Source organism: Balaenoptera acutorostrata, chromosome X (genome assembly GCF_949987535.1).
Source record: "Balaenoptera acutorostrata chromosome X, mBalAcu1.1, whole genome shotgun sequence".
In the NCBI taxonomy this organism is placed as follows: Eukaryota; Metazoa; Chordata; class Mammalia; order Artiodactyla; family Balaenopteridae; genus Balaenoptera; species Balaenoptera acutorostrata.
The window spans coordinates 31,103,545-31,116,132 of record NC_080085.1 but is presented as its reverse complement, the minus strand read 5'-3'; the positions used below and the strand labels follow the sequence as shown (position 1 = coordinate 31,116,132).

The window sequence follows — 12,588 nt, the reverse complement described above, 5'->3', positions numbered from 1 at the left end:
GCAGGAATCTTTCACAGGCTTACATTTTAAAAATGAAATACGTTGTTTTACAGATCTAAAAATCTTAAGGCACATCTAGCTTCAGGTATTTCTCAAATTTTTCCTCAGGTATCTTGCTCTTTCTCCATTATGGTTTTCCTCTGTCTCTTTATGTCAATGTTCCTCATTCTTGGGACATAACATAGCCACAAGCATCTTCAGGTTTATATCCTACCAGCTTAGCAACCGCAGTGGAAAATGATTTCTCGCAACATCTCAGATTTAACTCTTAAATGTACTTTCGGTCACATGCCCAATTACCGTAACCGATTTGAGGTATACTGATTGGACATGGCTGCATCCTGTGTCCTCTCCTCTAGCCATGGCAGTGAATTCAGCTAAACCTAAACCCAGTGGACTAAGACTGTAGAATGGGTTTTTCCCCCATGAAAATCAGGATGCTATTAGCATAAGTATGTTAAGGGGACGCTAAGCAGACACAAATAAAATCTACTGCTTGTTCTCAAAAAAATACCAAAACATCTTAATCAGTGTCCTATTTCTTACATGAAAAAAATCAAAACTCAACTTATAGCTTTTGTCAAGTATTCTTTCTGAGATTAACTCCACATTTCCACCCAACCCCAAAATTGTGGCCACAGTTGCCCAAACAAGCCAAGGTCTTTCAAGTCTACTTCTTCCATCTGACATAGTCTTTCTCTAGCAACACATAACTGCCACTTTCCATCTACAGAAAGTATAATTATATTTAAAGATTCAGATTTAAATATAATACCTCTGTGAAACATTTCCCAACTCCCATTAAATAATTGCTACACAGTTCTCTGTACTTACACAATACTGCATATATAAATCTATGATAAAATATACTGTACTTTGATAGTTTCCATGTGGTGTTTCCCTCACCTGGTGTGTGAATTACTTGGGAGTACAAACTGCTTCAACAATTGACATATCTCTAGCCGCTGAGGCAATAACTGACCCAGTTTATGTTGGATGGATTAATTATTAAATAAGTCAAATTGAATAAAGTCTCAAATTCAGCAGCCAAATCTTGTCTTTACATGAATAAGTTGAACAAAGAGCTCCTAAACAAGTGTTAAGTGGGGCTGGTAATATTAATGAGTCCAGAAGCTCTTAGAGGTCTCCTTCGGATAGCACTGCAAATGAGCATTATTTTATTTTCAGCAAGCCTTTCAGGTTATATACATGCAACAAAATCAGCAAAGTCAGTACTCATTGTGGCAGACAAAGTAACTATTATGTATCTGTCTTAAAAGTTCCTGTGATGTTCTGGCTAGTTTTCTTTAAGTAAGATTTATAGTATTTATGAGAAAGGAGGACAAAAATGAACCTGATGCTTTTGTGGAGAAGGAATTCCCTGGCTGAGCAGAAAAGCCTGCCAGAGTTTTGGTGTTTCTTGTTTGTTTGTTTGAAACAAGATTGAAGGGCCGTATAATGCAAGATGAAGCCATTAACAGTTAAAAGGGAGAGGACACTCTAAAGAGACTCAGCTAGGGCCCTGGTAAATTATCACAAATTGTGGGCTTTCTTAGTGAGAGTCTATGATTTGAGAAATTCATGAGGAGAAAAGGCGGAGGGGTCCCTGGGCACCTGAAAATGAGAACTGCTGCATTTAACTAGGCTGACTTTGGCATGGCATTTTGAAGAAGGCAGTCATATGTAAGGTAACGAATAAATAGAGCATATCAGAGCCTGAAAACGCCTCCTGAAAACCTGAGAATAGGCTCATGTGGGTGAAACGAGGTGAAGGACGGCGCTTGGTACACTATAAACCCTCAGTAATATTGGCTGGTTTTCAATGAAATGAAACCTAACCTGAATCCAGTCCCTACCCGGTAACAGCGGGGAAGATAATGGATGCCTAGGCAACGTCTAGCAAGTTCTGGGATAGACGCGGCTCCCACCTGTTGCGTCACCAGGCGGCTACAGAACTGAGTCGGGGACGGGAGAAGGGAGGAACCTGTGCGGAGGGTCATCCGACTGAGTCGGAACCGGAACCGGAACTGGACACTCTGGCAAGAGGTAGAAAGCAAAGAACACTAAACGACCGTTGGTGAATTTCAACACTATGTCGTGAATTTCAGATCATTTTCTACTTGTTTACTAAGATGGAAAACTCGGATTCCGACGATGAAGGAGATGGAGTTCCGGCCCAACGCATAAGTCAAACGGACCGACTGGTTCGGGAAGAAGATTTCGTCAGGCTTGTCAACAATCTGAGTGAAGAAGATTACAAACTTATGAGAGACAACAATCTTCTAGGCATTCCAGGTGAAAGTACAGAAGAAGAGTTGCTGAGAAGACTTCAGCTAATTAAAGAAAACCCACCACAAGACTCAGATGAAAATACAGGTATACTTTGCTTTTGGAGGGAATAGGATGGGATGAATAAGGAACTTCATCATAGTAAATAGTAACTTCATCATAGTACATAGTAACTAATTATACAGAAGTGACATAAATTAATTTGGTGAGTAACTTCTCATAAAAAGAACTGGCATTTACTTGATTTTTGGTGAGAATGTCAAGGTATGTTTGTTTGTTTTCCTGATTCACATTTGGGTTGTTTTAACTGGGAAACAGTGTGAAGTAGCCTATCTGTACTTTTCTTGCTTTTCTACCTCAATTGAAAGTCCCTCCTACTTCCTGAATTATTTTTTCTACATACACATGTAAAAAAAGCAAACAGAGGGCTTCCCTGGTGGCACAGTGGTTGAGAGTCTGCCTGCCAATGCAGGGGACACGGGTTCGAGCCCTGGTCTGGGAAGATCCCACATGCCGCGGAGCGACTAGGCCCGTGAGCCACAATTACTGAGCCTGCGCGTCTGGAGCCTGTGCTCCGCAACAAGAGAGGCCGCGACAGTGAGAGGCCCGCGCACCGCGATGAAGAGTGGCCCCCGCTTGCCGCAACTAGAGAGAGCCCTCACACAGAAACGAAGACCCAACACAGCCATAAAAATAAATAAATAAATTAAAAAAAAAAAAAGCAAACAGAAATATTTTATATTCTAATCAAGTGGTTCTCAACTGGGGACAATTTTGCTCTCTCCAACACCTGGGGACATTTGACAATGGCTAGAGATATCTTTGGTTGTCGCAGGGGAGGCATGGGTGTCACTAGCATCTAGTGGGCACAGGCCAGGGGTGCTGCCAAATATCCCACAATGCACAGGATAGCTCCCCAAACAAAGAATTGTCCAGCACCGAAATGTCAACAGTGCTAAGGCTGGGAAGCCGTGCTCAAACCTCAGGTCTGGTGCCTTCTCTCCCAGTGTGAAGTAGAGGATTTTACTGTCTAATGAAGAGGACACTGTAATACTTTGGTTCTTGAATATGGTCTTATATGTACCATGCTAGGTTCAGTCTATTCATTTGATCTGACCTTCAATTTAATGTCAATTAAAAATCTTGGTAACATTAAGAAGTATTCAAAATTCAAATACTTTTAAACCTATAAAACTTGTTTATGTTTGTGCAATAATCTTATATTTTAAAACAGCTTATATATTATCAAAAGCACATAAGTGAAGAGCCTAGAAATACTAATGTTGGAGACTAATGAAAATTAGACAATAATGTAAATTGAACTAAAATACTAGCATTGTACCTTAACTGGTGTTTACCTTGTTGAATTGCATTAGTGTTCTGACAGTGGACTGAAAAAAAAGTCTCTTGACATTCCTCCTACACAGGGCTGGTATTCCTCCTACACAGGGCTGGTACACAGGGCTGTGTATATGATGAAATATTGCAAAATAGACTTCCTCCAGATTCCCTTTTTAAAAAATTCTCTAAGTTTATCTAGGATTAGCTCACTCTTTTTCAGATGGAATTGAAACTTTTCTACCTTTACTTATAAATCTAGACAGTGTAGTTTATAAAATATTAACTCTATAAATGTGAAATCAGTTTAAAACATCTGAGTATTTAAGTTCTCATTTTTTGTTTGTTTTTGAAACAAAGTTTCAGAGTGCTATTTTATGATGGTTCTAATTTTGGTAGTTCTTTCATGTCCCCTCCCCATTTTTTTTGTTAACAGATGGAGGAGATGCTCCAGATGATATGTCTAGTGGCGACTCTATAATAGACGGGCTTAACTGTTTTGGACAAACTGAAAATATGACAAGTGGACAGAGAGAAAACCAATCTGGGAGAGAAGAGGGCCAAATTAATCCTACAAGTGACCAGTTCAGATTCACTTTAGAAAGAAATTTTCACCTTGATAATGGGAGTCCAAATCCAGAGAATGAATATGTAGCATCTGCAAGACTTCCCAGAAGAGAAAATATGGAAGACAGCCAAAGGCAAGTGGAAAATCCACAATCTGAATCAATATTTACAAGACCATCTATGTCTGAACAAGATACAACTGAAACATTAGTGGATTTCTCACCTACCAGAAGTCAGAGAAGAGCAAGAAGTAGGAGCCCAGAGTATCCGAGAACCAGAGCAAGAATTGAAAGTTGGTCGCCTCCACGTTCACTTAGGGAAAGTGTACAAAGACTTAATCGTAGTATACCATCTCAGACTTCTGAGCAGCCTCTGGTAAGTGAGAATGTGAGATTTTCTAGAACTGAGCACCAAGAAATATTGAGACAGCAAATGACTGGATTTGAGTTGCAAAACAGTGGTCTTATTGAAACTTCTAGAACAAGGAATGCCGTTCATGGAGAAGATTCTCCAGATACAACCAGCAGTGATGAATCTTGGGGAATGAGGGAAGTATATCTGACCATACCCTTCAATCTTGAAGTAGGACAAGTTCATTCTGGAGCATATTCTCAGAGAGACAGCACAGCTAGTAGAACTCAGTTAACATCTGAGACACCAAACAACACCGTCAGTTCTGAAAGTGAACGAGGACTGAGGCATATGTATTCACATTCTGAGCAGGCAGATGTGAGAGCTTATGTCATTACCATCAGAAATCCCGTTTGTAGAATTTTAAATACTAGCTTAGATGATACAACATCTGTTCCAATTCAGAGCACGTTAAGGCAGACAATGACAGAATTTAGTAACTCAAGTAACCTTATGGACAGTGACAGTAATTTAGAGCATAGTGTCTCACCTCCAAGTCAAAGCATGGAATGGCCAGAGTCACCAGATGACAGCGATGGTCCTAATGGTAGTAGCAGTAGTAGATTTGGTTCCGATTCAAATCCTAGCTATAATCCCCATTCAAGTTCCACACTGATTTGTCATTCAAGCCCCAATTGTATGTCTAGTTCCAGTTCTCATCCTATTTCCAATGCCAGCTCAAGCGATGAAAATTCAGAAATTAGCTCACTGATGTTTGAAGGCACTGAAGAAAGAAACTCATCATCAGACTTACCATCAGAGACCAGGCAAGGGGGTAGACAAATGACCCCAGTAATATCTGATGAAAGTGACTCTTTGCTCTTCCTTAATCTGGAACAGATTTTCCACTTAGATGAAGATGATCTAGACCAACCTACAGGACTCAGCAAAGCACAGATTGACAACTTGGCTGTAAGATCTTTTGATGAAAATGATGCATTAAAAGCTTGCAGCATTTGCATGACAGAGTACAACGAAAACAGCAAGCTTCGCATCCTACCTTGCTCCCATGAATATCACATTTACTGCATTGATCGCTGGCTCTCTGAGAACTCTACCTGTCCTATTTGTCGTGGGCAAGTAGTGGATTCCAATGAGCCTGAAAATCCTAATTGAGATCTGAATTCTCAGCTATGTAAAGTGTTACAGTGACGGACAAACAACAGTCACCTGCCTCATGTCCACTTTTAGAGTTACTCATGCTTAAATATAACAACCTGAATCTATATATAACAATCTGAACTGAATCACTAGTTCCTGAAGGAATTATTGGGCTTTCCCCAATTTCTGTTCCATCATAAAAGGAAATATTAAAAAGTCAAACAATATTGTCCAATTTGACAATAAAAATTAACTTCACACCACAGCAGTTCACTGAATTTCAATAAAAACTTAGCATGTGCACTGGGTTGGGATGTTCCTGATTCCATGGGAGAAATGTCTTCATATGATGTAATGAATCTAGATAGATCCTAGCAGTATTATCTAGTCACGTAAATCCCAGACATCTCTTCAGCCCTGTTCAATCCTGGTTGTGCATGCAAAGAAACAGAAACCCAACCAAATGTCAATAATTAAGAGGCAATTTAAGACTATATTAGAGTCATTCACATAAAGAAGTCATGTTACATTCATAGAATGCCATAAAAAGCTTTGAAACCCTTCTCTTCCTATCTCTCTCCACAGCAGTTTATCCCACCTCCCTAACACTACCTTAAAGTTTCTCCTATTCCCCACGACCAATGTATCAGTCAGTTCTAGCTAAAAACTGATGGCACACTTTACAAGAGTGATGGGATAGCATTTAATGAAGAGACTAAAGTGTGTAAAGAATGAAGGGAAACCAGGAGATGATGAAGTACCCTGAGGCTAGCAACTGTGAGAAGCCAGTATTACAACCACTAGGTTTGAAGGGGCACAGAGAGATGGTCGTTCCTGCAACCCAGAAGGTCTTAGAGTTGTAGTAGGAGTCCCCCCGACGAGACGTAACCTTAGAGAATGGCATCCACTGCCAACCTAAAGTTTGGAAGGGGGCAGATCATGGAAATAAATACCCTTACCTTCTTTCCTCCTGACTTCTCATCTCTTGTCAGTACTTCACATTAGCCAAACCCAACCTGAAGACACAGAGAGACTGGTCGATGAAGCTGACAAAGGTCAGCCTCCTGGAATCACGGAGCAGGGTTAAGAAGGATGGCGAGTAGATCCGATAAGCAAATCAGAGACCATCTCCCACAACCAGTATTCCCAACTCTCTTCACACCCAGTCTGTGTGCGCCTTCTTGCCTCTTCCGCTTGTCCTCTATTCCACTCTATGACTCAGCTCTTTAACGACCCTCTCTATTTTCCTTTCATCTACTCGGATCTTGTATTTTTAAAAGTGATAAGATGACAAAGCCTTAGAACTGAATTACCTTTCTCTTAAACATGTCACACGTTGATGTGCTGTGATTGTAAACAACTAAGGAAAAAGGGCAGTTATAGGTATGTCTTTAATTTTTGCTTCTTAAATATATTCAAGCTTCAATTTCTTTCTATATATGTTTAGTTCATATAATTAATTTTTAAAACAGATTCTGATTTCTTATAAAGGGTTTTTTGGTTTATATATGACTCTTAATCCTTGTGTGAATGACCCAAAGTACCCAACTGCTGCTTGGAGCCTCTCAAGCTGCAATACGAAAGCCTTAAAGGTAAAACTTGGCTTCAAAAAACATGTCTACATAGTTCAATTCTAATTGTCCCCAGTAAAACCATCACCCAAAACCGTGAGTATTTGAAATCAAAATTTAGGTCATGCTTCCTTCCAACCTAAACATAGTGAAGGCTTTTTCTCCTAATTCAGCCTGAAAACTATTTTATGGGGGGTGTATTGGCCAGTCCAGAAAACTGTGCTTAAAATTTTCAATCCTGGTATAGGTGAGAGTACATTGTATTATAACCTAAAGCAATAGTCAGAAATTTTGTGCAATGTGCAACCTATACAAATGTAGGCAGTGTTAAGTATAAACCTTCTCTAAAAAGTTAAAGTCAGAAACATCACTGACCTTTATTTTCTATGTGAATTGCTGGCAGCCACAGTATTTGCACATAACTACAAAATATAAACGGGGAGTGGTGGTGAAGTTTTTTAAAACATCTTTGAGGTAGCATATTTTTCGCACAGAAGATAACCTGCATGGCCAGAAATGAAGGCTTGGATCAAACCTCTGAAATTGACATTAACTTCTGAAAGTTGTTTGAATATTCTGATGTTTATGAAGTATTTTTGATATCAGATACACTTCATTTAAAGTGAGTAAAATAATTGTAACAGTACTTGGCTTTCATACTATCCTAACAGATTAAAACCTTCCAAGGGATGATAGTTGCTTAATTAATGCTTCAGTACATTCACATGCACCTTCTGTGGTCGACAGAATTCTAAGATGATGCCCAACGATCCTTGTAGTAGCCCCTCCCCTTGAGTATGAGACCTGTGAATGTGATGGAATATCATTCCCATTATTAGATTATGATATATATAGCACAGTTGATTGGGAGATTATCCAGAGTGAGCCTGACCTAATCAGGTGAGCACTTAAAAGGCACAGAGAGGACTTCTAATCCAGATAAGATGGTTTGTACTTCTCTCTCCCGGCTCCCCCTTTATAGGCACAACTATATATCCTGGAAATAATATGAGACAACCAAAGGACAGCTCTGAAAGGTCTAAAGAAGGTGAATTTGCCTAGGGACCCTCAGAATGGAAGAACAACCTCATGGCAGGGCACCTTATGACCCTCTACCAACAAAAAAATGTGATCCAGGCCCAGCATTTCCTAACTCCCAACTTAGTAACAGGAAGTGGCTCAAATAGGCTCTTCCTCCATCACATCAAATGGGGGTCCCCCGAACACCAGGTGAGCCTTGCAGAACCTGCAAGGAGGAACACTTGGAAGCCCTGATGACACTACACGACCAGGGAAAGTGCTTTCCTTCCCCCCTGGGCCTGAGATCCCCCTTCACCACCCAGACACATCCGTGGCTAAGGGTACCAGCAAAAGGGATCCTACCACAAAAAGCTCCCACCTGGAAAATGCTCTCCTCAGATGGGCCTGAGACTCCTCTCCCCACCCAGAAACATCAGGCAACTTGCTGGTACCAGCAACGGAGATCCCTCCACAGAAAGCTCTCAACCTGGTAAGCGCCCTCCATCCTTACAGTCCAGGGAGACCCTGGCACAAGTGCCTGGCCCAGGAAGGACTCCTCATCAAGTGTTCCAGAGATTCCCTTCCCTCACCAGAAGCACCAAGGGCCGTATCCTGGGGAAGCTGCTTCAGACCCCATGAGCAGCATGAGAAGGGACCAGAGGTAACCCCACCTGCACAAGATAAACAGACCAAAAGAGTACCACAAAGGTTCTGAAAATTAGGTTATCGTGGAACCACAGTCCGTAAAAGTACAGGAGATGTGTGCCAAACCTATAGAGTGAATGCCTGCTAAAAGTTGAAAAAACAAAACAAAACAAAACACTTTACATAGGGACCAAAGTCTCCTAACATAATAGCCAAAATGTCCAAAAGACAATAAAATATCACTACTTATACCAAGAACCAGATACATGACAGCTTGAATAAGATGTGACAGATGATGCCGACCCAAGATGAATTAGATGCTAGAATTATCTGACAAGGGTTTAAAAATGCTGATTTCAGACCTTTAAGACCTTGAACACAGAACCTAGTCACTCCATGCCAGTATCCCAACCTATAGAACTGTGAGCTAATAAAGGGATGCTGTTTTAAGCCATTACATTTGTACTAATCTCTTATGCAGCAACAGAAAACTAATACAACTTCTCATCTGGGATCCATCCTGTACTGAGAAAATGATTATAATGAGTCCTAGACCAGTAAATGGCTCAATGTCTTGGTTCTAGGCCCACTATGACATTATATTCTACCATTTTTCCCAAGAATGGAATCCCTAATTCCTGCTACGGAAGCTCCTAGAAGACAGTATCCTTCCTGTTTGAACAACCACCAATATCTTATCGCTCTAACTTTACTTCACATCACCCTATCTCATTCTACCAGTGTATGCTGCTTATATCATAAACCCAATTTAACACTCTGACTTGGAAACTATAGAGCCACTTATTTTTGTCTCAAAGCGATTGCTGAGTATTATATTGCTCTTCCAAATCATATTCCTCTCTATCTGCCCTGACAAATCAGAAATTGAGAAGATTTGTACCTGAATCTTCTGAGCTCAACCTGATACGTTTTTTACATTACAGTATATCAGTTTAAATACACAGCATCACTCACCGTGATTGTGAGCATAAACATTTCCATCTTAAGAATTTTCTCTGTATTTTCTTTGTAGTTTTTTAAATATTTGTTTATTTTGCCCTAATTCCAAAACAAAACCCTTATCTGAATAACAAATTCTTTCTGAAAGTAGTTATAGCCTGTGGATAGGTTTTTGATAGCAATATAACGTCTATCTTTTTTGGCTAACCATGAAAATAAGTTGTGCTCTCCATATTCCACGAAGAATTAAGTATAAAGATTCTTTTGTAAGTGCAAACAAGCCTGAGCACTCAACAACATGAACATCAAAACACTGCATGTACTGGAAAGTTCACAAAGAAATGTGACGTTTCTGTTAAGTAATATCACTTGTTATCAATATACAATACTTTGAGATCTTCAGTGTCTTCTTTACTACAATTAACCAAACATTTCACGTCTTTTCATTATTTGAGAGGTGAATGTATACTCCCTTCCATGAGAAGTTTCCTGGTATGAGAATTTCGAATGGAAATCTGAACTGTATTTCTTTTCTGTGACTTCATTTAAGATTTGAAAATTCTTTACCATCCTAACTCAGGCTTTTTCACTATGAAATAGGAGGCTCCCCTTTGTGTGATATTCAAAACTCTCCATTTTTAATCATCAAGCCAGCATCTTTAACATCACTGCAAAAATGTGGGGATTTGGAAAAGCACTTTGGGGAAATTCCTTTTTCTCTCATCCACCATTCGTAGAGGACAGACACTAATTATAAGGCAACTCCGGGTTCTGGGTTATCCATTCTGACGTCACCAGTCACAACACAGTTACCTACCACCCCTGGCCTTGTCATCTTCTATTCTGGCGGTGTATTTTTTTTTTTCTTTAGTAGCACTTGTGACTGTCTAAAACATTTTTTATTTATCTTGTGCTTGTTTTCTTCCCCATTCCTATCCCAAAGTAGAAGCTCCAAAAGATCTTTCTTTTTTTTTTAAAATTACTACTACATTTCTAAGAACTAGAACAGTTACTGGCATACACACACACACACACACACACACACACACACACACACACACACACACTGCTTCAGAATTTTGGGCCACTGTGAGCATCCCAGACTTATTTTTCACCCTTTATTCTTCAAAAAAAACCTATTTTAATACTGTTACCTAGCATCCCGGATTTGATCTATTTCAACCTAGACCTCTCTCACTTACTTAACATACTTGTATAGGGTTTCTTGCCTATGAAGTTATAATATCTGCCAACCCTTTTCTAAATCACTATTTCAGGCATTCAACACTGACCAAGAATGTGCCCAATGCTGGGTGCTAGGGTTATAGTTAAGAAGTACAGCACTGATCATTAAGAAATGTATCAAATTTTAAAGAAGGCAGATGAATAAACAGACAGTAACACTCTACGTGAGGGATGCCCTGACACAGATTCAGACACAGGATATAACGGAATGATCTAGGAGGAGAAATCTACACTAATAATTCAAAACTCCTTAAAGTTGGGTTATATCTGAGTTGTATCTTACAGGACTAGTAGCAATTAGCCAATGAAATGAAGTCATTAATTTCATTCTAAGCAAAATAAACACTGCATGCAACAGTAAAGATGCACTGAAAAGTTAGGGCTCAGTAAACAGTAAGTATGAATCATCATACTCTGGGGTAGAAGAGGAAGCGATGTAAGTACATTAGCAAAACATGAAGAGATGAGGCCAAAGAGGTAACAAGTGGTATTGTGTAGCAGGCTGAAGAGTTGAACTAGATCTTCTAAGCAATGCACACTCAACATGATTTTTCTAATAGGAATAACATTTTTCAATGTTTAGAATGGTCAAACTATCAGGGATGTGAACAGATTGTCAAAAAGTTAGATTGTCCCACTTACGGAGTTATGGCATTAACTGGAAGAAAAAAGTATAAAGTCCTGAAATAATGGTGAGACAGTTGAGATATGGATGCATATAGATTCAAGTAGTATTAAAGAAGCACAATAAAATTTGGTGGCTGCTTGGATAATTTAAAGATGACCTTAAGTTTCTGGTTTGGGTGACTGAGTAGATGGTGAGAAGTTCCACTGATATAAGAAATGCAATATAACTTGTTTGTCATAGTAGAGGAACAGATGACAATTCAGCTGGAATCTCTGAGATTTGAGATGTCAGAGTGATATTTTAGTGGCAATGTTCATCTAGCTATCACGGAATATCAAGTATGCTTCTAAAATTAGGATACAGATGCCAGATTGAAGTCAAAGAAGTATGAGGTATTGCCTGGGAAAGGATGTTCCATGGTAGTAGTGGAGGGAGATGGATGGAATCCTTTGGAACAGGAGCAATTATAAAGTAGACAGACATAAAGAAGATAGCAAAGATAATCAAGACAGAAAAACGAGAGGTATAAAGATAATCATAAACACAGAGCTCACGGTCTTCATTCGTAAATATGAAGAGAAAACAAAATATCTCTAGATGTTAAGAAGAATGTAAACTCCTAGGAAAGCAAGGGTTTTGTAATTTTCACTACAATAGTCATAGCACCCAAAATACTGCCTTGCCCAAAGTAGATGTTCCATAAATATTTGTGGAGATATTTGAGATAGGCATGACAGAGAGAGAATAAGATAAATATTAAGAATAGAAAAATAAATCCTGGGAGAAATAGGAATAATTCATGGACTAGGAAAG

At 39.4% G+C, this 12,588-nt stretch overlaps 1 protein-coding gene across 1 annotated transcript; it reads left to right on the top strand.

Annotated features, from left to right (window-relative positions):
* Positions 1–2,132: 2,132 nt before the first annotated feature.
* On the top strand, positions 2,133–5,721 carry LOC130706479 (E3 ubiquitin-protein ligase RLIM-like). Its single transcript, XM_057538641.1, has 3 exons — positions 2,133–2,376; positions 4,064–5,194; positions 5,279–5,721. Exons 1-3 carry the CDS (start codon positions 2,133–2,135, stop codon positions 5,719–5,721), a joined length of 1,818 nt encoding a protein of 605 aa, XP_057394624.1.
* The last annotated feature ends 6,867 nt before the right edge of the window (positions 5,722–12,588 follow it).